At 42.5% G+C, this 22,458-nt stretch overlaps 1 protein-coding gene and 1 long non-coding RNA gene across 2 annotated transcripts in view; both read right to left on the bottom strand.

Moving 5' to 3' along the window:
• Positions 1–4,579, bottom strand: part of ANXA3 (annexin A3) — a 34,735-nt gene extending 30,156 nt beyond the window's left edge. The window contains exons 1-2 of the mRNA XM_032778104.2: positions 4,472–4,579; positions 2,178–2,213 (exon numbers count right to left, since the gene is read on the bottom strand). Coding sequence (XP_032633995.1) covers positions 2,178–2,192 — 15 coding nt within the window. The 5' untranslated portion in view covers positions 2,193–2,213; positions 4,472–4,579. The remainder of the gene's footprint in view (positions 1–2,177; positions 2,214–4,471) is intronic.
• A 14,782-nt stretch (positions 4,580–19,361) lies between these two features.
• Positions 19,362–21,904, bottom strand: LOC142046923 (uncharacterized). The gene is made up of 2 exons (XR_012656024.1): positions 21,432–21,904; positions 19,362–21,338 (listed from the first exon to the last, which is right to left on the bottom strand). It is a non-coding gene; the product is annotated as an uncharacterized LOC142046923 (long non-coding RNA).
• Between the last annotated feature and the right edge of the window lie 554 nt (positions 21,905–22,458).

Below are 22,458 nucleotides of genomic sequence, written 5' to 3'. Positions count from 1 at the left end.
TAACATCTTAAGAATCTTTATGGTTTTAACAACTCTTACCATGTAACAACCCTTTAAAGCCATAGTTTAACACTCTCCTTCTTGTTAGTTTTTGTTTTAGAGAATTTTACTTCCTCTACACTGCAGTGTGTAATTACTTCTTTCGAATTGTCATTGCAGAGAGTGGCATCAACCAGGTTTACTTCCATTTCTATTTCGTTCTGAGGAAGTGGTTAAGCACGTATCCTCATTGCAGACATATTTAGAAATACTTTCCCCTTGACTCAAAGTTTCTCCCACAGCTTTCTGGCTGAAACAGTTTTCCTAGCTTTGAAATCCACATCTACCATACTTTTCAGTTTGCTTTTTACGCCATTGTTTGGAGCCTTCTTCTGTTAATATTTACTGAAGGAGGACTAGATGTAGGAGTTGATTGTTCTCTTCCCAGGACATAGACTTGTAGGTCAGAAGGGACCAATATGATCATCTAGTCTGACCTCCTGCACAAAGCAGGCCACAGAACCCTACCCATCCACTTTTATAACAACCTCTAACCCATGACTGAGTTATTGAAGTCCTCAAAATTGTGGTTTGAAGACCCCAAGCTGCAGAGAATCCACCAGCAAGTGACCCATGCTGCAGAGGAAGGTGAAAAACCTCCAGGGCCCCTGCCAATCCGCCCTGGAGGAAAATTCCTTCCCGACCCCATCTTGGTCAACAGAAACACACCTCCAGCTAGAGTCAGATTCCAAGGCCAGAAGGGACCGTTGTGATCATCTAGTCTGACCTGCTGTATAACACAGGCCACAGAATTGCCTTAGGAAATTTGAGAGCAGATCTTTCAGGAAAAGCCATCAAGTTGTGATTTCACCATATCCCATGGAAACCACTGAACAATTTAATTACCCTCACTGTTAATTTATGCCTTATTTCCAGTCTGAATTGGTCTTGCCTCAAGTTCCAGCCATTGGACTAGTATTGCAATTATAAAATATGCTCTTCTAACACGGGGACGCATGAAACAGCAAATCTATTTATGTTTGAAAGCTTATTCTACAGCAATCTTTCAGCACAAATGTGTCATTTATGTACATCTGGAGTAGAGAAACCAGCAGGGATCAGAGTTCAGGTTTTTATAGTGAAGAGGACTGTATAAGAATCTATATAAAACAAAACTCTGTAGTCTACAAACAGGGTTCACTTGCATTAGGTCAGTAAGATGAATTTACCCACTGGGGCATTGTTTTAATGTTTCTAAGTGGGACAAAGTAAAATGTTCTGTCTCAATTCTATATGCCATTGAATTAATGGCATAGCACTTCTCCCTCCCAGATGAGGTCACCCTGTGGGCGGGAATAGTTGCTCACATGCTCAAGTCAGTAAAAATGCCTGAATACAACAGCTTTCACATGTCACTGAATCCAGGTGGTCCAGGCAAGGACCCAGGGCCCTTCAGAAAGTGTGCAGATGAGGAAGGTTACATGCATCTTTTAAAACTGAAGCAAGGCTGTTCTAGGACAGAATAGCAACCCAGTTGGTTCCTGTCAAGGCTAATCAGAAAGTTTCAGATACCTGGCCTAGGGTAGATAGAGCTAAGTATTGTAAGAGGCAAAAGTGTATGAAGTTTATAGAAATGGAGATACTTTTCCATTGTTCTTATATTCAAAGCACACTAGAAAGTAAGACTTGCTTAAGTTCACACAGGATCCATGGAAGACTCAAACAGAACCTCAGATATCCTAATTCCCAATAGTCTGGGCCAAATTCCCAGGCAGACTTCCTTTCCCAAGCTTCCTCAGCATTTATTTTACACATCCATAAAAGCACAGAGGGATACTTCTGTAAGGAAAAGAGGGAGTTCTTTCACCTCACAGCTGTTTCTCAAGGGTGCTAGGAGTTACAGATCTGGAAACAAATCAAGGTGAAGTGCGCATTTGGCCAGGATTTTCAAAAATGGGTCTCCTAAAGTCCCTATTTAGGTGCCTATAAAAACTGGCCTGTTTTTCCAAAAGCAACAAATATCCAGAAGCTCTGACTGTTTAGTGATCATTAGAAGTGAGAAACATCTTGTTTGAATAAGTTTGATCTTGTTTCTTTCCCATAGCAATACTCTTTGTGGAAGGTTTGCTTCACTTTTAGGGGAAAATATATATCATGGGACTTTCCAGAAGTCATCTTAAGATTTTTTTTAAACTCACCCAAACTGATGCCATGATATGATTGTTTCACTGAACCTGAAAAACAGATATTAATAGAATAAGACATAGTGCTAATTTATATTTACTGATAATAAAAAACAAAGTTATCAACCTTCCAATGTTAAAAAATTAACATAGCAGAAAACACCTTATACTGAGAGCAAAGGTGAAAGGATTAAAATAAGCTATATTCTCTCAGGAAACTATAAAGCTCTGTTGTCTTGGATCATACTTTATATGCCATCAGAGCACAAATAAGAGTTTTGGAGTCTGAAGACAGAGCCTTACATGGGTTTTTTCCATTTGACAGACACTGTTTAAACATACTTGCTCAGCTCAATGTTTTGTTTAAAAGAAATCCTCCTGCCTTTCCTGATATTATAAAAACAAATCTGAAAAAGTGTCAACAGTTGGCAGATTCCTCCCCCTCCTCCCCCTTATCAGATCTGGTTTGTGCACTTGTCCGCAACTTCTACCCTGACCAGGATAGCCTGGTTTATTAACTCTGATTTCACCTCCTCCTGCAAACTGAGCTCTCTTTGCTGAATTAGGTTCAAGGTGGCTTAACTGAATCAAAACAGTCTGTAACCTCCATTGGCAGAAACATTTTATGACGACAGGACGACGACTCTTTTGAAAAGAGTTACAAATCTTGGGCCCTTTCCCCTTACAGCTTTACCTTTCTGAACATCCCCACTGATTTCAATGGTGGTACTTACAGGAGAATTGCTCGAGTAAAGATTGCAGGACTCAGTCCTAAGTTAACTGCTTCCTCACTCTGATAGGAGTTTTGAATTTGTTCATTGGTTTATTTATATTGCTTCAGATACACATGACTAATGCTGAAACATATCCGTTTCTTTCACCACACTTATTTCATCCTACAGTAAAACTCCACTCACACACAGCAGAGCATAATCACCTTTTCATTGGGCATTTCTAGGTTCCTCCAAGATTCTGCATCACCCCAAGAAGTTTGAGATTTGACTTAATTTTGTCATTTAAAGACATGAAGTTGAAGTTTCTTATAAATAAGCAAGCATAGACCAGACTTAAGACTGCATATTTTTATTTTGTATTTTTATCAAAGTCAGTGGATTTTAGCTTTGTTCATCTACTGGCTGGAATCCTTGGACCCTTTTGGTCATAAGTACAGCCATACTGGGTCAGGTCAAAGGTCTATCTAGCCCAGTATCCTGCCTGCGGACAGAGGCCAATACCAGGTGACCCAGAGGGAATGAACAGAACAGGTAATGAAGTGATCCATCCCCTCATACGTCTATTTAGCTGAACTACTATCAAGCATCAGAAAACCAAATGACAGATGCTATAAGTTAAATTCAGTAAATCCCACATGAAGGATCACTGCCACTATGAGAAATCCTGTTTTTAAGTAATTTCTTTAAAAGAGCACTGTCAGGCAGCTTGTTTCCTCAATGTAGGTTTTATTTTAAAAACTGGATTTAAAAACAAAATCTACTGTTACTACAAATGTGTTCAGGAAGTATTTCTCTTCCAGTCTTTTAAAGTCCCACACACCAAGGCTGTAGGAGCTACCCCTGAAAATGAAACTAAATAGTCCAGCAGTTCCAAAGGTATTTGTGGGTTTGGGGCCTACATTTACAGAACACTTGTTGATAATCTATGGCCAACTAGTTGATCAGACAGCACTGGCTGTTCCTCCTTGTTTCCAGCTCCCTGATCATGTTAAAAAAAGCTAAAAAACATATTAAAACACTCCCTTAATATCGTTCCATGTACATAATTGCAGAGCTGCCAGTCACTTGCTAATGAGAAGGTAGGTGGCCCAGAAGGGAAGATAAGACTATATCAGATAACCCCTGAAGGCTATCCAAGAGAGGGTTAAGGACACAGTGCACAAGCATCTGGTGAATAATAAGGTTTAATTTAAGCCAGCAGTGGGTTCAAATCTCGGGCTGTGTAAAGGCAGGGGTGTGGCTTAGCTTGCCACCAAACACTTCCGAAGTTCAGGGGAGCAAGGGGGGGGTGTCATCGGCTGCTAGCGGCCCCCCACCACAGATTTCACTCTCACCCACTGGTGCAAGCGGTCTGGGACGGGACAGGGGCAGAGACCCAGAACCCCCCCCCCCCAACTGCGTGGGAATGCAACACGCAGCGGAAACCGAGCAGTAGCTACAGGACCTGGGGCAGCTCTGCAGGGAAAGCACAGTCGCGCCCCCCACCCCCAGCTTTGGCAAAGCCTGACACAGCGGGGGAGGCGAGCGGCCCCTGGGGCAGCATCAGGCGAACTCCCCACCCCCGGAGATACGTACCTGGAAGTCCCCGCAAACCACCCGCGGCGAGAGCAGCTGCAAACGGTGCCCGGAGCAGGACGCAGAGAGGAGCGGGTGCCGCCCGGACCCGCCCCCAGCGCAGGCTCCACCTGCCTAGCAAGGGTAAGTGGAAAACTCTCCCCACCGCTCCACCCCATCGCAGCAACTCCCTTTCCTGTCTCTTGCCCTTCCTCCCAGGCTCGCTCCAGTCTTGGGGCACCTGCTCGCTTCTTCTTGCAGTCCTTGGGCAAGGGGGTGGGTTAGGAAGCTGAACTTAAATGTATTTTTAACCTTTCTAACAAAATTGAACACAGATGTGTTGAATTGAGTCATTTTCACCCCCTCCCCCTTTAGACGTCCTAAAGCCAAGGCAGATTTTCTCTCTCCTCTGCATTTGTGAATAGAATGGCTGTGAAAACACCACAGCTGGACTGGCAACAAATTGATTGAAATATTGGGGTTTGGTTGCTCTGTGAAGGTTCATGGTGTGATCACTCACAAAGAAAGTGCAGTGTGGAACGGTGAGTGCAACACTGGCAGCGAGTGGGCTGGCTAAGAAATCTTTTGTCACCTTAGTCAGTCACAGCCCACTAGGTGATGCAAGCAACATTTGCAGATTGGAAGGTGGGGGGTGGGTGGGTGAGGTGTGGCAGAATATTCTGCAGCTATAAAGCTTTGGTTTGGGGAGTGGAATGTCCCAGCGATTTCAGAAAGGTGCAGTGGTGGCAAGAACACATCATCTGGGATGTCTTGAGAAGTATTTTGTCATTTGTAACCACTTCGGCAGCGGGTCCCGAGGTGGAAGAACCCCCGTGCTGTGGGTCTTTGGGGCACTTCAGCAGCAGGTCCTGGAGCGGAAGGACCCCCCCCCCCCCCGGCCACTGAATTGCCATGGAAGATACTCCGGGGGTCCCTGGAGCAAGTGAAGGACCCTGCTCCAGGGGCCCCTGTGGGGCCCGGGGCCTGGGGCAAATTGCCCCACTTGCCCCCCTCCCCCCCGGGCAGCCCTTCCCTAGTGTGAAATCAAATGCCAGCAAGACGATATGCAGGAACCAGATCAGGCAGCCAATGTTAGCTGTATGGAGAGTCCCCCTTGTTGTAGGAAAGGGGTCAAGTTGCCTCTGCAGCACTTTGTCCCCTTGCGTTGGACCTGACAAAGGGCCCAGGATTAGTAAACTGTGGCCACGGTGAGGATGAGCTAATGTGAAAAGGGGACATACACTACCCAAGTGGGACATACACAAACCCCTAGCCCCAGCCTTGTGGACATGCATGTTAGGAAGGCATGTTCTCTTATATAGCTCCCTTTGTGCTAGGAAAACCACTTTACCCACAGTGGACTTCTAGACAACAATGGCTAAGGAAAGACCTGACAACACAGCTACATTGTCAGGGAGCCATGGGAGGGCAGGAGTTCCTGGTGCTGGCCTGGTGATACACTATGAAGAACCCACACTCCTAGTCTCCCACTGATCCCACAGAATACGTGAGCTCTGAGATAGAACTCTGGATGGTCCATGGCTGGGGGAGAGGCAAAACGTCTGTCCTCTCTCTGATGGTATTTACTGCCCCATCTCCCTTAATGAGCATTTCAGTGGAAGAATGATTCGGGCCTCAGTGATGGTACTTCCTTTCCCTTTTGCCCCCTGCTTGGCACTGGCCCCAGGTGACCCATGGGGTGACTACCAACAGGGCCTTAACCTTGCTGTTTAGGTACCTGTCAGATGGAATGTTTGTATCTTAAGATTCCATGGCAGTTGGGAGTGGCAGTTGGGCAGTACAGGACAGAGAGGGGAGACCTAGAGTCCCATTGCCTCTCCTAAGCTGACCAGAAGTCTCATAGCACTGAGGGGGCTGCTGGGCATTGCCTATGTCCCGACAAATCCAGAATCACCAGGTTTCACACTCCCTGCTCTACGGCATGGAACCTGTTATCCCTTCAGGACAGAAGAGGCTTTTCCTGCCTCACCAGCATCAGCTGCCACCCAACCACCATCTCGCATTTTAGAGGCAGCCAGAACAGCATCCTGGCTGGACCAGAGGCACTCAGCCCACAAGTGTCAGACTGGACTGGACCCGAACAGAGGCCCCAGGATGGATAATAGTGACTTTGTGGGGGAATAGGAGGGCAACACTGTATTTGTTAGGAAGGTGTATGTGGCAACCTAAACTCAAGGGGGCTGTTGACTGTGTGGGTAGATTAAGGCAACACAATCGGAGTGATGGTCTCTGAGAGAACGTGCTGGCTGTAGCTTAGGAGACCTGAAAGGAAGAAAAGAGCATTGAGGGCTTGAAGTGTGTATAGTTGAGGAAGAATGGTCCTATAATTAGGACGCTAACCATGTTCTACCACAGACTTCCTGTGGGACCACTTATCATCTTTGTGCTTTGGTTCCCTATAGCACTTCCTTACCTCAAAGGTGTGTCATGAGGATAAATACACTAATGATTGTGAGGTGTTCAGATACCATGATAATGGGGGCCATATAAGTTCCTTTGGTTAGAGCTGGTCGGGATTTTTCTACTGGAATAAAAAAAATGCCCTTTTCCCACCTGATAGATAGTGGTATCAGGGCACCAGCAACTTAACTCTTGTCAAGTTTTTTGTAGGCATTAAAGCAAAGGAGTGTTTAAGGAGGGATTTGAAGGAAGATAATGAAGTATCTTTGTGGTTGTTTATGGGGAGCTCCTCCCAAGCGTGAGGAGGTGCATGGGAGAAGGCATAAAGGTGCTTTTTTGAAAATGTGACAGGTGGGTGATGGCATAAAGGTGCTTTTTTGAAAATGTGACAGGTGGATGATGGAAGCTGGAGTCAGCATTTTGATAGTGAATGAGAGATGATAGGAAAGGTGGGGATAGGCCACAATGGAGCTTGAAAATGAAAAAAGGCAGGTGTTAGTTGACACAATAGAGAAGGGGCAGATAGAAGAGGATATGATCAAAGTGATGGGCTGTAAAAATGATCTTTGCTGCAGCAATCTGAGAAAATATGAGCAGGCAAGCTTGTCTTTGTCAAGGTGTGACCTTAAGAGTATCCCAGTGCCAGATGATGCACTGTTGTCATGATATATACCGAAAAAGAGGCATGTAACATCTCACTGGAAAACTAATAACTCACTGATCATTAGTATTCGTGTGTGATGCATGTAAAGTTAACCACAAAGAACTTTACAGATGTGCTGTAAATATGTGACTAAAATGTATTTGAACCAGACAGATTAGACGGAATTAATAAATAAGTTTTTTCTCCAGGCAAAGAAAAGAGGCCAATACCTCAGACCATGTATGGATAAGTTCAATGGGCTATTCATTTGTATCAGAGGTTGCAGGAAGAGATCATTAGCATTGTAAAAATAATCAGTGGGAGAGGAACCGGCAAGGTGTCTACACCCGGCAGGGGAAAGGAACTTTGTATGGGGATATCCTTTAAAAGAATACAATTCAAAGGTTTACTGGACTATCATGAAAGGAGGAGTGAACTCCTAAGTTATCCTTCACGTGAGTTAACAAAGAAACCAAGGACTTTGAGCTCTGTGAAGGGTCCTGGCTAAAACTGGTCAGCCATGTTGGACAAATGGTAAGAAAAACATCTTTGACCAAAGGACAAAGTTATATTGAAGTCTTAGAAGCATTCTTATTTTTGTTGGCTTGTACCCATTTCTATCGTTCTTCGTTATGCTTGATATCACTTAAACCTATGCCTTTTTAATGAAATTTACTTTTACTATAACCAACTCAGTGCTTTGATTGAGATAGTGTTTGTTAACCCTAGGTAAGATAATAGGCTGCTTTGTACTGTCTCTTCAATGGAGTAACAAATTTGATAAGGTTTTGTGAGTGTTACAGTAAGAAGGAGCTGTGCATGGCAGAAAGATTTCTATGAGGAATTTAGGATTTGGGATTTACTAATAGTTACATGCTAGGCAAGGTTTGGACAAGTAGGTGTGTCAGGGAGCTGACTAGTAGAGCTTTGCTACTGCTAAGCTCACTTGCTGAGGCTGAGAGCCGTAACCCACAATTTTGGGTACCCCGGGAGATCATCTCACCATGCCAGAGAAAAGGATGTTGCAGTAATCAAGTCATGAGGGGATGAGAGCCTGGATAAGTTTTAGCTGTGTGGATGGATAGAAAAGGCCATGTCTTTGCAGAACACCTCTTAAAAAAAAAATCTGCAACATTTAGACATACTCCAGATGTCTGGATACCTAGAGTTGAAGTGACAGAAGTATAATCCAATAACCTCTTAAATAGCCACTTTTATTCATGCCTTGAAAGTGGTGGCACTGACCAGTAACTTTGGGAACTGAATTTCTTTCCAAGAAATTTTTGTCATAGACTTCAGTGGGCTTTCAGTCAGCCCCCGACCGTTGATATCTGCTTCCCATTTGGCTTCTGTTTAATCATTTAGGTACTTGTACTTCTGGTTCTGAAATAATATTTTGAAGATATATTGGACTTGGAAGAGAGAAAGCAAGGTATAACCGGAGCAGGGAAGGAAATAACTTGGCTTGGACACTGAAACTGCCTATTCACTATGCACATGGTGTGTAACAATCTTTCTGATATCATTGTTTGTGTCAAGTGATATTACCATAGCATTTTGAACCTTGCAGGCCAGTGAACCAGGAAAAGTTGGAGACAGAGTATATTTGAGATCTTGTAGTTCATCGACAGCACTATTTAAATAATTTTAATACCAGAAGTGATCAGATAATATGGTGATGACCACAATGTAGGCAGAAAGGAAAGTAGAAAAATGGGGAGATAGATAAGTTATAGCTGGTTGACAGATTTTTGTATTTTTGACCCTCTTGGGCAATGGGCTTTTTGGCCTCTTCTTCCATGGGTGATGTTTTCCTTTTGGAAATTGTTGGAGGAATGGATGATCAATGATTGTGAGCCTGTTGAAGGATAGAGAATGAAACTTCTTCCCTTCATAAGGATTCCACGGAATTCATTTGCTGAGGGAGGAACAATGGCATTCAGAGGAGGAACAGTTTGCAGAAGTCTCTTCTTCATCTTCTACATCACCAGATGATTCAGTTTTCAGAGTACTGGAGAGCTTTTCACAAAAAAGCTGAGTAAGATGACCCAATTTTAGGGGAACATACCTTTTTTTTCCTCAGTTCAAACCAAGCCTCTTGCGTGAGTTGACATTCCTGAACAAAGGGAAAAGAAATGAGTCACTCTCCCTATTAATGTAGAGTATCCGGAACCTGAGAGAGAGATGGGCTCACTCTGTTTCACTGCCATATGTCCCTAAAGATGGGGTTGCATTTTTTTTTTCCATCACCCTATCCTAACCTCCCTTTTAGATTCTGGAGCTTTGTAGAGTTTGAAACCACTCCAGACCCTGATGTCCTTTGTTCATCTCTTAATCTTTGCTATGCGTAATTCCACATCTTAATAATGAAAAGGCACAGGAAATACTGCAGGAGCAGGTCTAGATAAGAATATTTTCAGTACAATGTGCACCCTTCTGGGTTGCTGAGATTGTCAAGGAGGTTCACTAAGTGTCTAACAATGGTGGCTGCGCACTTTCATTGTTAGACTTTACAGATGTACCTTTATACAAAGGCTTGCTTGAAAGAATATGATCTGATCAAACTGCTTGACACCTTGAAAATATTGCACGCGGTCTTCAGTGGGGGTGAAAGTAGAAAAGTCAGTTCTGAATCCTGCTCAGCTTCTGACATTTTTAGAGGCTTTTTTGGATTCCAGATGGACTCTTGTTTGTCTGCTTCAAGAGAGATTTAATCTTTAGGAGGCAATGCTAGCTGTGAGGTGGTGAAGACGCCATTTGATGAAATTTTTCTTATGGGTTACTGGGATTGGTGGCTTCAAGCACTGTTGTGAGGGTTTGCTTGCATTCACTTTAGAATAGAGTTAACTCACTTTGCACCTGAGAAATTCAGACTTGCTATAGTCCCTGCTCAGAAGATCAAAGATTCACTTCTGAGGTGATACCTTCTGCGGTCTTTTTCTCTCCACAGATTGTTAATGCTTACTAACCTCCTATACTGGGGATTGGCAGAGGGAATATTATGAAAGAGAAAGTTCTCAAAATATATTTACCAAGATTTTCAAAATAAACTGATGATTCTGGGTGTATGAGTGTTTGGGCATCCAATTTGAAACACCTGAAAGAGACCCAATTCTTTACAAGTTTCTGCAGATGCATTTTTGGCTGCACAGTGTCCAGGTCGTATTTTGTAAAATAATAATTTGTGTTTACACTGTTGTGCCTGGATGGAAAATCATGATTTAACAATTAGCTCTGTGTCAGGAGACAGTGGCTGGCCCTATGAAGGACACCTGGAAAAATTCAGAGGCCAGTTAAGAATTGAAATAGGGTATGTTTCCCACACAGGAGTCAAAGGGAGGCTTTCCAGATTAAAACACGAAGCTCAGCAGGTTACTGTGTCTGTTTCTCCCTCCATAGGGAGTTCACCCAATTTGACATCTGTTTAATCAGATTTATTATGAAGGGTCTTGGGTTTCTGACAGTGAAATAAATATTTGGATATTGGATGAGAGAGCGAGCAAGATATGAGGGCAGGAAGGAGATAGTTTAGTTTGGACACAGCACGTGCATATTCATCACACATATAGTGATGTAACTGCTTTGCTTCTATCATTACTTATGACAAGTTGTGATGAAAATCTGGCTCTTCTGAATAAGTGATTTCTTGTGTGGTGGATGCAGTTGGATCAGTCATCAGGAGAGGATTAGGGGAGATGGGAGGCCACATCATCCAAGTGAAAATTTCATTTAGCACTTGCCAAATGGCTATTACAAGTTTCAGTTCAATACTAAGTTTGGCAGTGGAGGAAAGTGTCTGATGGATCTAATTCTGAAGCCGTACAGCAATGAAATGAAATGAAAGAAAGAAGAGTTGAAACTGCTAGAGGTCAGTTGAAGGGATCTGATAGAGATTATTGCAGTTTGCACTGGGAATTTTAATGATTGTCAAGCTTCTTTACTTTTCTAGGAGAGCCAGTCAGTTCAAAAGGATGAGTGAATTCCTCAGTTTGCTTCAACTTGTGGAATTCAGCATACCTGCAGAAATGAGATGGTTTGGTTCGGTATCTGGTGTGGAGTGTATTTGCCAGGAAATGACACCAGCAGCCATATTTTGTAAGTCAATGGAATCAAAAGAAAAAGGGACTGAAGAGGAAGCAAGAAGGAAAGAAAAAGAACGGATAAAAGGAAAGCCAAATATGAAAAAAGGAAAACCTACTGAGAGAAGGAATAGTAGTCAAAATTTTAAAAATTCTAAGAAATGTAAGAGAAAAAAGTAGCACAACTTTTGATCTACCCTCTCTTGTTTAGAAGGAGAATTGTTATTTGTGAGTTTCTGGTTTCAGTATCAGAAATAAAATCCCTAAGACCCCTAACAAGTATTCATGCCTGCAAAGAGATATCACAGGACAACCCCTTTGGAAAAAAAAATTTCTTTCCTACAACTTTTTCTTAATTTTTTTCTCATTAACTTGGCATTAAAATATCTGAATCACATCCATTTCAAACCAATGGACAGACTCCCATGGACTTCCAGGATGTTCTCTAAAGCTCTAACTGCTATGGACCGCAACCAGATTGTCTGTCTTATATTTAATCCTATTTATTATTTAGGTTTGTGTTTTTGATTCTGAAATATATATATGGATATTGGACTCGAGAGAGCGAGAGACCAAGGTATGATGGGGCCAGAGAGAAGACAGTTTGACTCTGACACTACAATTGCATATTCATCACTCATACTATGATATACCGGTGTTACTCTTGTCATTGGTTATATCAAGTTGGGGTGCCTAGCAACGACAGCATAGTATTTTGAATCCTCCATCCAGTGAAGCAGGGCTGGCTAGACCCATGGAGCATATTGGAGACATGAGAATGCTTTGAGAGTGTTATTTTAATAGTTTCAGTACCAGAAGTGCCCAGGCACCATGGTGAGGAGGACAGTGTGCAATGTAGGTCAAAAGAGAGACAGAGAGATGGACAAGTAATAGTTGTATAATAAGGGAGGAAAGGAGTGATGGATGGATAGAGTTTTTTTCTTTGTATACCGTGGTAGTTTTGGCCAATTTGCACATAGATTTCTTTGGACTTGTATTCTTAAGATGCTGGATGAATGGATGGGTTGTATGAGTCTAAGAGTTCAAGGGTAGAGAGTGAAACTTCTCCCCCTCCTGAAGATACTGTACGATACATTTTGCTGTGTAATGAGCTCTGGAACTCAGTTGAGGAATATTCTCAAGAAGTTTACTTTATCATACATGTTACTGTGATTCAGTTCTGATATTATCTTCTCCTTCTGTTTCTTGTGGAGATTCTGGAGCCCGTAGAGGTTATGGGCTCACTCTCTTTCAGCACCATCTGTCCTTTAGGAAGAAGAAACCTTTACATAGCTTCGAACATTTGCAGTTGTTTTATATTCTCTGGAGTTTTGAGAATTTGAAACCACTCCAGAATCCAATGCTCTTTGCCTATACCTTGCTTTATGGAATGAAATAATCCACATCTTGGTTATGAAAAGGTTGGGAAGCAGGGACCATTTTCAACATAAAGTAATCCTTTCTGGGCTGGTGGCATCCTCAAGAAGATTCACCAAGTGTCTGACATTGGTGTCTACACACCATCATTGTCAGATTTCACAGATATAACTTTGAGATAATTGGCCTAAAAGAACAGCAGACAATTCAACTGTGCTTCTCACCCTCCAACTATCGTACTCCATCTTCAACATTGTGTAGTTGAGGCTGAAAGTGGGAGAGTTGCATCTGAATCCTACTGAGCTTCTGCCATTTTTAGGGGCTCTTGTGGAGTCTAGAAGGGCCCTTGCTTATTTGCTTCAAAAGAGGTTATTGGATCTTTAGAAGGCAGTGTTGGCTGTGAGATATCAAAATAGCAGTTTAATGAGATTTTTCTTATGGGTCCTGGGACTGGTGACTTCAAGCACTTTTGTGATAATGTGAGGGGTTGTATGTGTCCAGTTCCAGAGTGAGTCAATTCATCTAAGAGGCCATCAATTCAGTCTAGATATTGTCCTGAGACTTGCTCAGATAATAGTTTCACGCCTCATGAGGGTGCAGTGATTCTCATTCATGTAACAAGATTGCTGATGCTCAGTAAAACATTCATAAGTTACCTAATTTACAAAATATTTATGATGTTTGACCCAAAATCTGGTGAGGACTTTTACCTCTCAGTTTGGAGGAGATGGAAAAGAGACAATGAACCTCTTCCTTATAGAGACCTCAGCAGTTAATAATTGTTAGAGCTTTTTCCACAATCCCTCCGCTGAGCTTCTCTTTTCATAATACAAAAAAGTCTGTCTCCCTCATTGTGAGGAACTTATTAGCACAAAGGGAGCGGAAGCTTGACACTTCCTCTTGCAGATTTTAACATCTTGGGACCAGATTTGCAAAAGTGTTTAGCTTACATTTGTATGAAAACTAGAAGACCAGATTTACAAAATACTGTATATCTGTAAATGACTCCTGAGCTCTTTTAAATGTCTCACCAAAAGTATCACACTAGGAACTAATCCGTGCTAAGCACTTTTGCAAACATGGCCCCAATTATGCATCTTGAGAAACTGAAAATCTAATTTAGAGCTATTTTGAAAATCTGGCATTTTCTGTGTTCAGTGCAGTACCTGCAACTACCAGGAGAGAACTGTGACAGCGAGAAGGAGAGATGGAAGGCTGCATTGTTACAGAGAATATATTACTTGAAATCTAGAAATGGCTAATATGTGTTCTAGTTGGTCACCAACTGTGCCAGTGCAGAAGGCTTCTATTTTGAAAGTTGCAGAGCATGTGTTTCCATACAAGTGAAGGAAAAGAGGAAAGCAGAAAAAATAAAGGTCACTAGAAGGAAGCTAATAGAGAGAACTGCAATTCACAACTGGAATTTCAATGATTTGAGGATTCTCTCTCTCTGGAATTCACAGCTCTGTGAGAGTTTAAAGATTGCAAACAGCTTCCAGTTCTAATCAGTTCAAAGGGAGGAGTAACATTCACTTATTCCACCAAACCTGTGCTAAAAACGGAGCTAAGCATTATAATGAGAAAACACTACTAATTTATTCTCCTTCAGCTATTTAGTGAACAAAATCTCATTCCCACCAGAAAATGTGAAGGGGAAATTATTCAGCTAATCTGTAAGAAAAATGCATTTTTCAGTGATTTTATTTGCAGAAAACAGTAAGTGCAGCTCTTTCACCCACTGCTGTAGTTAACATCTTCCCTTCAAATACATTGGAAGACCAATGATTTTTGAAAGAGCTTACACCATTACATCGCGCCTATTTTCATTTACGTGTAGGAAACAGAATATCTACCTCCAATAAGAAACTAAGTAACTCAAAGGGAGCAGTGAAGCACTCCACTGCCTCCTGCAGTTATCAGCTTCTTGGAAAGAGGAGCATGGCCCCTTCAATCAGCAAAACCGGTTTGGGAGAGCTACCATGGGAGATTAGAGCCGTAAAATAGTAAGTCAATAAAAAAACTCCTCAAGTCTTTGCCTAAGTGTCTCTTTAAAGGTGATTGAGGAGACACTAATGGGTGCTGGAGATTGGTCCTTCGCATCTGGTTAGGACTTGCCCAGGCACTTAGGATGGAGTTGCTTAAGGCTGAAATCAACTCACTTGGACAATCCTGGGCAGGAGGTGGTGTGTTAGAAAAGAAAATCATGGCTTCAGTTCAATGTGAGGTTTGTATTTTGAAAGAGAAAAGGTCTATCCCACAAAAGCAAGCTGAGAAAATTCTGAGATCAGGTAAGACTTGAAAGAGGGCACATTTACCACATGGGTCAAATGGCATTTTTCCAACTAGGAATAAGGAGCTGGGCATGAGGCAGTGTTCCTCATCCCCACTTGGAGACTGACCGTCATGTTGGGAGCTACATGCAGCATTCCACAGCTGATCTTCTAATTAAAGTGTAGGAAAGAGTTTACGCTGTTCTATGGAAGGAATTAAGCAACTCAAAGGGAAAAGTGCCTCCTGCACTTGTTAGCGTCTCGGAATGAAGAATGTGGCCCCTTCAATCAGCGGGAGAGGCTAATGGCGGTGAAAAGGGGAGATGGGAGGCCACACCATCACAAGTAGAAATTTCCTTTGACCTTTTGAAAAAGGGATTCCAGCTGTTTCAATCAAAACTCAAGAGGAGGAAAGCGTCTGATGGAATTTTTGTTTTTGAGGCTGCACAACACTCAAGTGGAAGGAAAGGAGGAATGTTCAACTGACAGCTGCAGGTAGAAGGATCTAGTGGAGCCTGCTGCAACTTGCAGTGTTATTTATAGGATTGTAGGTTTATTCTTTCCCTCTGTGCCACTGAACAGATTTGTGGGAGCTCGAAGCCTGGCAACCAGCTTCAGGAAAGCTAGTTCTTGTATGAGGGGAGTGAGGTTGCTTTTCCAGATGTGGATTTCAGCACATGAGTAGGAATTAAGGGCTCAGGCCAAAAGCTGGTGAGGAGTGGAATGGGTAGATAGCATGATGGTAGGTCGATGTTTTGCAGTGGATGGATGGAAATTAAAGAAAAGAGAAGGAATAGGAAAAGAGAAGAAAGCATAGATGTAGAAGTGAAGAAATGAAATGAGAAGGGTTGAAAATCAGGGAATTAGTGTGTGGGGGGGCAGCATTTGAAAAGAACTAGAAGGGAGAAAAGAAAGTAAGACTTACTGGAGCATTGGAGGAAACTGTCTGTCTTGTCTGGGAATTCCAGTTGGGGACAAGGACCCCCTTTCCTAGCAAGTTTTGTAGTACATTCCTCAAGTCTTTGTCTAAATGTCTCTTCTAATGTGACTGAGGAGACACTGATTGGCTCTGGAGACTTGTCCTTGGTGTCCAGTTAGGCCTTGCACATCACTTCATGCACTTTGGATAGAGTCACTTCAGGGTTGAAAATCAACCCAGCTGGAAATTCCTGGGCGGATGGTATTGGACCATCCTTTTGTCCTGTGGATGTTTTAGGAAGCTCGACTTTCTGTGCTTCCATTCTTGCAGAGAAAGAAAATAATGGCTTCAAAGTAAGGTATGTAGTTGGAAGGAGAAATGGTCTGCCCTGTGAAAGGGAGCTGAGACAATTCCAAGACCAAAACAGACTTGAAAGAGGGCACATTTACCACACTGGGGGCAAATGGCATTTTTCCAGCTAAGAATAAGGAGCTGGGCATTAGGCAATGTTTCTCCTTCCCATTTGTAGACAGGAAGACTATCAAGTTGGGAGCAGATTGCAGCATTCCACAGCTGATCTGATTTCACCGGCTGAAAGAGTCTATTTTGTTCCATGGAAGGAACTAAGCAACTCAGAGGGAGAAGTGAAGCTCCCCACTGCTTTGTGCACTTCTTAGAATACTGGTCTATCAGAAGGTGAGTCTTTGTGTGGCTTAAAGCGGAGACCAGACAATGCATGATCACACGTGGTTATTTCCTCAGTTTCCAAAGGGCTTCTACTGGTTTTGATATAATATCAACAAGAGGAAAGGTTTTGATGGGCTCTTCTAATGTGGCTCCAGAACATTTAAATTGAAATACAAAAAATTATTAAAGTGACAGAAGTCAATTGAAGGATCTGGTAGAGTCTGTTGCTGCTTGTACTCAAGATTTGTAATGACAATGAAATTTTCTTTTTTTTTCTTATTGTGAACATTAGTAGCTCCATGGGATCTGGAAGATTTTGCATCTGCACAAGTAGACTGATAGATTATGTAATTTTGAGAGTTGAAATAATTCAGAGAAAGCGTTAAGAGGACTGCAAAACCAATACAGGCCATTTGAGGTGTCTGATTGACACTAGTGCAATTTGCAGTATGAATTGTAATGCTTGTGAAGTTTCTTTGTCTTTCCCTGTGGTACTGAGTTCTTCTGTGAGGGTTGGGGGACAAAAAAAAAACACACTAAGGGCTTGTCTACACTACCTGTCGGATTGGCAGACAGCGATCGATCCAGCGGGGGTTGATTTATCGTGTCTAGCGGAGTCGATGGGAGAGTGTCAGCTGTCAACTTACCTCAGCGAAGACACCACGGTAAGTAGATCTAAGTACATCAACTTCAGCTATGCTATTCACGTAGCTGAAGTTGCGTATCTTAGATCGACCCCACGCAGTAGTGTAGACAAGCCCTTAGGAGAGTCATTCATTTCAATGAGGAGTATTGATATTTCCCTGTTACACCCAACTTGCAGCATTTAGGTTTTTTTTCAGGAAATGGCGATAAGTGATATGTGGAATGGCTGGAATTTTAAGTGGCGGTCACAGTTTTTCTGTGGAAAGAAGAAAATGAAAAGAAAAGTGATGGGACACTAGATAGGGACGTCTCTGATTTACTACAGAGCATTTTTTCCCAGGTGTCTGGCTGGTGGGACTTGTCCACATGCTCAGGGTCTAACTGATCATCAAGTATGAGGTCGGGAAGCAATTTTCCCCTGGGTCAGATTGGCAGAGACCCTGAGGGTTTTTCGCCTTCCTCTGCAGCATGGAACATGGGTCTCTTGCAGGTTTAAACTAGTGTAAATGATGGATTTTCAGTAATTTGAAGTCTTTAAACTATGATTTGAGGACTTCAGTAACTCAGCCAGAGGTTAGGGGTCTATTATAGGAGTGGGTGGGTGAGGTTCTGTGGCCTGCAGTGTGAGAGTGGTCAGATTATCATGATGATCCCTTTTGACATTTAAAGTCTATAAAAATATAGAAAAGAGAAGAGAGAAAGGATGATGGAAGGAAAAAAATCCCAGATTTCAATATTAAAAAACAAAATTTTGAGAAGAATTTTATATGAAAAAGAAAGTAAGACATAGTGGGACTGTCCAGGAATCAGTCTCTAGTCTGGGATTCACAGATTGGGATGAGGAAGTAGTAATTTGTGGAGGTGAGTAACCCCACCTAAATTCCTGAAGTCTGTTTCTAAATAGTTCTTGTAAAATGACTGAGGAGACACTGATAGCCTTTAGAGTTTAGCTAGACATGAGGTAATTATTTTTAATTTAATCTTGAACAACCATAACATTATTGCTAATTTAATGGGAAATAATTAGTGTATAACTGAATTTTTGGATAACACTGTGTGTGTCCAACTCTAAGGCCTTGGCTACACTGGTGCTTTACAGTGCTGCAACTCTCTTGCTCAGGGGTGTGAAAAAACACCTCCCTGAGCGCAGCAAGTTACAACGCTGTAAAGCGCCAGTGTAAACAGTGCTCCAGCGCTGGGAGCGCGGCTCCCAGTGCTGTAAGCTAATCCTCATGGGAAGGTGGAGTACCTGCAGCGCTGGGAGAGCTCTCTCCCTGCGCTGGCGCCACGACCACACTTGCACTACAAAGCGCTGCCACAGCAGCACTTTGAAGTTGCAAGTGTAGCCATACCTTAAGACATCTTTCTTCAAAGCACTGACTCCAGAGTGATTCGGGTGCTTCATGTGTGTCATGAAGAATTAAATAAATTGAAAGCTTGTATCAAAAAGTAACCAAAATGTTGTTTATTAGCAAAAAAAAAATTGTATCGTGACATGTACTGCATGAAAAAAACACCATTAACTCCATAACAAATAGAGTGATATTCAAAATACATAAATTATAATGAGATTCAAGAAAACAGGTTGACAGCACCACAAGTGATATATTCAGATCATATCAGACGGTCTTCACAGGGGGGTCCAATGCACAGTAAAATAAGTGAAAGAAAATCAAAACATATGCGCACACAAGGTCAGAAAAATGCAGTCATACATAAGCCTGTCTCAACATTATATATTTCTGCTCCTGAGAAATAATAATGTCCCCAGTGTCGTCAGGTTAAAACAGTTGTACAAATATGGAGAACTGTAACATTGCATCGTGGCTCTGTTTTGTTTTTTTTTACAGCACCATAATACAAGAGAAAATGAACTTCCAAGATTTTATTTGTACTAATTTCAACACTTTAAAAAGTACAGTAGGATTTATAATACATTAACAAGCAAACTGCAGAAGCTGAGACTATGTGGGTGCTACATATCTGAATGAAATGCCATCCACGTTCTTTGATCAACATATATATAACACGGCTGACAATTGTGAATAAAACGATTAAGTCACAAATCCAAAGCTTCAACACTTTCATTTTAAGTGTACGTCTAACAGATCGGATATTGACAATCAAAGTGAGATGAAGGAACACCCCAAATTTTGCAGGCTTTTAAATTTTCCAGAGGCAAGTCACTATTGTGAGGTTGTCATAATTAATCTGCCGGGGGTAGTTCCTGTATTTATTTTGTGAACATTACACAGGAGGGATCCCAGGTTCTATTATTACACAGTGTTGTGTGAAATCAGATGGCTCTGCTGCTGCTTTACGCCTCTCAGCTTCCATAAACATATGCATAAAACTCCTATTTAACACTAGGATAGATCTGGTGCTAGGCACTGAGCAACTCCGTGCTGTTCAGGACACAAAGCAGACAGTCCTTGCCATGCAGAGCTTACAGTCTAAAACAATCACCAATGGGAGCAGTCTGCATGCATCACAGGGAGAACAGACACCCCTTAAATATTTAAGCTGAATAATCAGATCTCACATGCACTCAGAAAGTGTGCATTACATATTCTATTTACACATTATCCAGTTGCTGTTGAATCTGTGGGAAAACAAACAAACACTCCCTGCCCAAATGCCTAATAGACCCAGAAAAGTAATATCAGATCTTTGACAATCCAAAATATTGATTGTTTAGGTATGTCTGTGTGCCCTTGGTATGAGTATGTAGTGGTGAACCAAGTGCCTGAGCTACCAGAAACAAACCTGAAATGGTGCCACATCAGGAAATACAATAATAGAGATGGGGGACACAGCTAAAGGAATCACAGTCACACTTCATAGTGCTGTTCCATTTATAAACAGTTTGAAAAGGGTTAATACATGAGCAGTGATGTTATAAGCCTGTTGCATCAATAAGATACAACTATTTATCAGCACATCAGTAGAATGTGTCAAATGATTGTAAGAAAACTCTTGGCCTCTATACCAATTGATTAACCATTGTAGCCTAGTGGCTAGTGAACTGTCCCCTGAGACTCAGGAGACTATTCCTGGCTCTGCCATTGGGGTCTGCTGGGTCATGTTGGGCAAGTCAATTCTCTTCTCTATTTCCCCATCTATAAAAAGGTATAATGAAACTGACCTCCATTATTATTATTTACTAAAACGTCTATTGATTTGTAAACTATTTATAAATGAAACCTTACTATAAAGTGTGAATGGAATCATTAGGCACCAGAGTTGCAGTTGCTCTACTGTGGTCAGAACAAGTTTTGGATTTTGTTGTCCCTCCATTTTAAAAAAGAATATATTTTAAAATGAAGAGAACCTTCTTAAAAACTAAGACACATTGTTCTGTGGGTTTTTGTAATGATGTGGGAAACCTAAAACTCTAAAATTTGCAGCAATAGAAAATACAAGCTCCTTTATTTTCAGTTTGCACAAAGCTGGAATTCAAAGCCTGGGGGATGAGAGTGTGTTGCAGACTTCATGCAGTTTACAGTGCACTCAGGAGCGTAAAGGTTAGTGATGAGTTCAGAAATCAGCGTGGATAAGGCAATATTGTTTAATAAATAACAGGCACTATTTTCTAGTGGATCATGCAGTAGAGCAACTGTTCCACTTGTACTGTATGTGATTGAGGGTCAGGGGAGAAAAGGTTTGATATCTCATCAAAATCAAATATCAGTTTGGAATAATGCTAAGAGGGTTCGTTAATGTCTGTACAGCACCATGAAAATGTAACACACTACAGTACAAAAGTGCTCAGATCATTGTAAGCAAAAGTTAGAACATTTCAACTGCTTATCCTTATCAATGGTTCTCACTCTTTTCAATACTAGGACTCTCCTCCCATATAACTGGGATTTAGCTAGGACTCTGTCCCATTTGACAATATTGTGACTCACAACCAACTGTCTGCAACCCTCAAGTTGACAACCCCCTCATCTAGACAGCTCCAAATAGTTCTTTGTATTGACTTCGTGGAGTGTTCTCAATGAAAGGTGTTTCAATCTTATAACATAGCAGAGAAATCTGCTGCTGCTGCTACTGACTGAGAGACCAAACAGATGATTTTGGGTTCCAAGCTCACTGAGTTGGAAGGATACGTGGTGGGATTGGTGGTTCAAAGAGTCAGAGTGAAGTCAATGGGAGTTTTGCCATTGACTTCAATGGGATCAGGATTTCACCCTAAATCTCCAGGACAAAGAACAATAGAAGATTCACACTCATTTGTGAGTGAAAATCACTCTAGTGCAGAAGGTCCTGAGCACAACTTAACTCCCCTTTAATATGGGGCATAAGTGATACCTGCTACTATGTGTGGGCCCTCTGCCTGGGGTGATTTTCTCGAAGAGCATTTCACTTCCATGCAGAGGTGAAAGTAAGCCGGTATGGTCCGGTACGGCGTACTGGCAAGAGCCAGTACACCGTGCTGGACCGCATCGACTTCCACAGCAGGAATTGAAAGGGCTCAGAATTCCCCGCCGCTGCAGGCAGCCTAGAGCCCTTTGAATCCCGGCTGCGGCTCCGGCAGCCAGGCTGGGGCCAGGATTTAAAGAGCTCAGAGCTCCCCATGGCTGCGGGCAGCCCAGAGCCCTTTAAATCCCAGCCGTGGCTGAGATTTAAAGGGCTCAGAGCTCCCCACCGCTGCGGACAGCCCAGAGCCCTTTAAATCCTGGCTGCGGCTGAGATTTAAAGAGCTCGGAGCTCCCCGCCACTGTGGGCAGCCCAGAGCCCTTTGAATCCCGTCTGTGGCTCTGGCGGCCAGGCCGGGGCTGGGATTTAAAGGGCTCAAAGTTCCCCGCAGCTGCGGGCAGCCCAGAGCCCTTTGAATCCCGGCTGCAGCTGGGATTTAAAGGGCTCAGAGCTCCCTGCCGCTGCGGGCAGCCCCGAGCCCTTTAAATCCCGTCCATGGCTGGGATTTAAAGGGGTCAGAGCTCCCCGCTGCTGCAGGCAGCCTA

Source organism: Chelonoidis abingdonii, chromosome 5 (assembly GCF_003597395.2).
Source record: "Chelonoidis abingdonii isolate Lonesome George chromosome 5, CheloAbing_2.0, whole genome shotgun sequence".
In the NCBI taxonomy this organism is placed as follows: Eukaryota; Metazoa; Chordata; order Testudines; family Testudinidae; genus Chelonoidis; species Chelonoidis abingdonii.
This window is presented reverse-complemented; position numbering and strand designations above follow the sequence as displayed.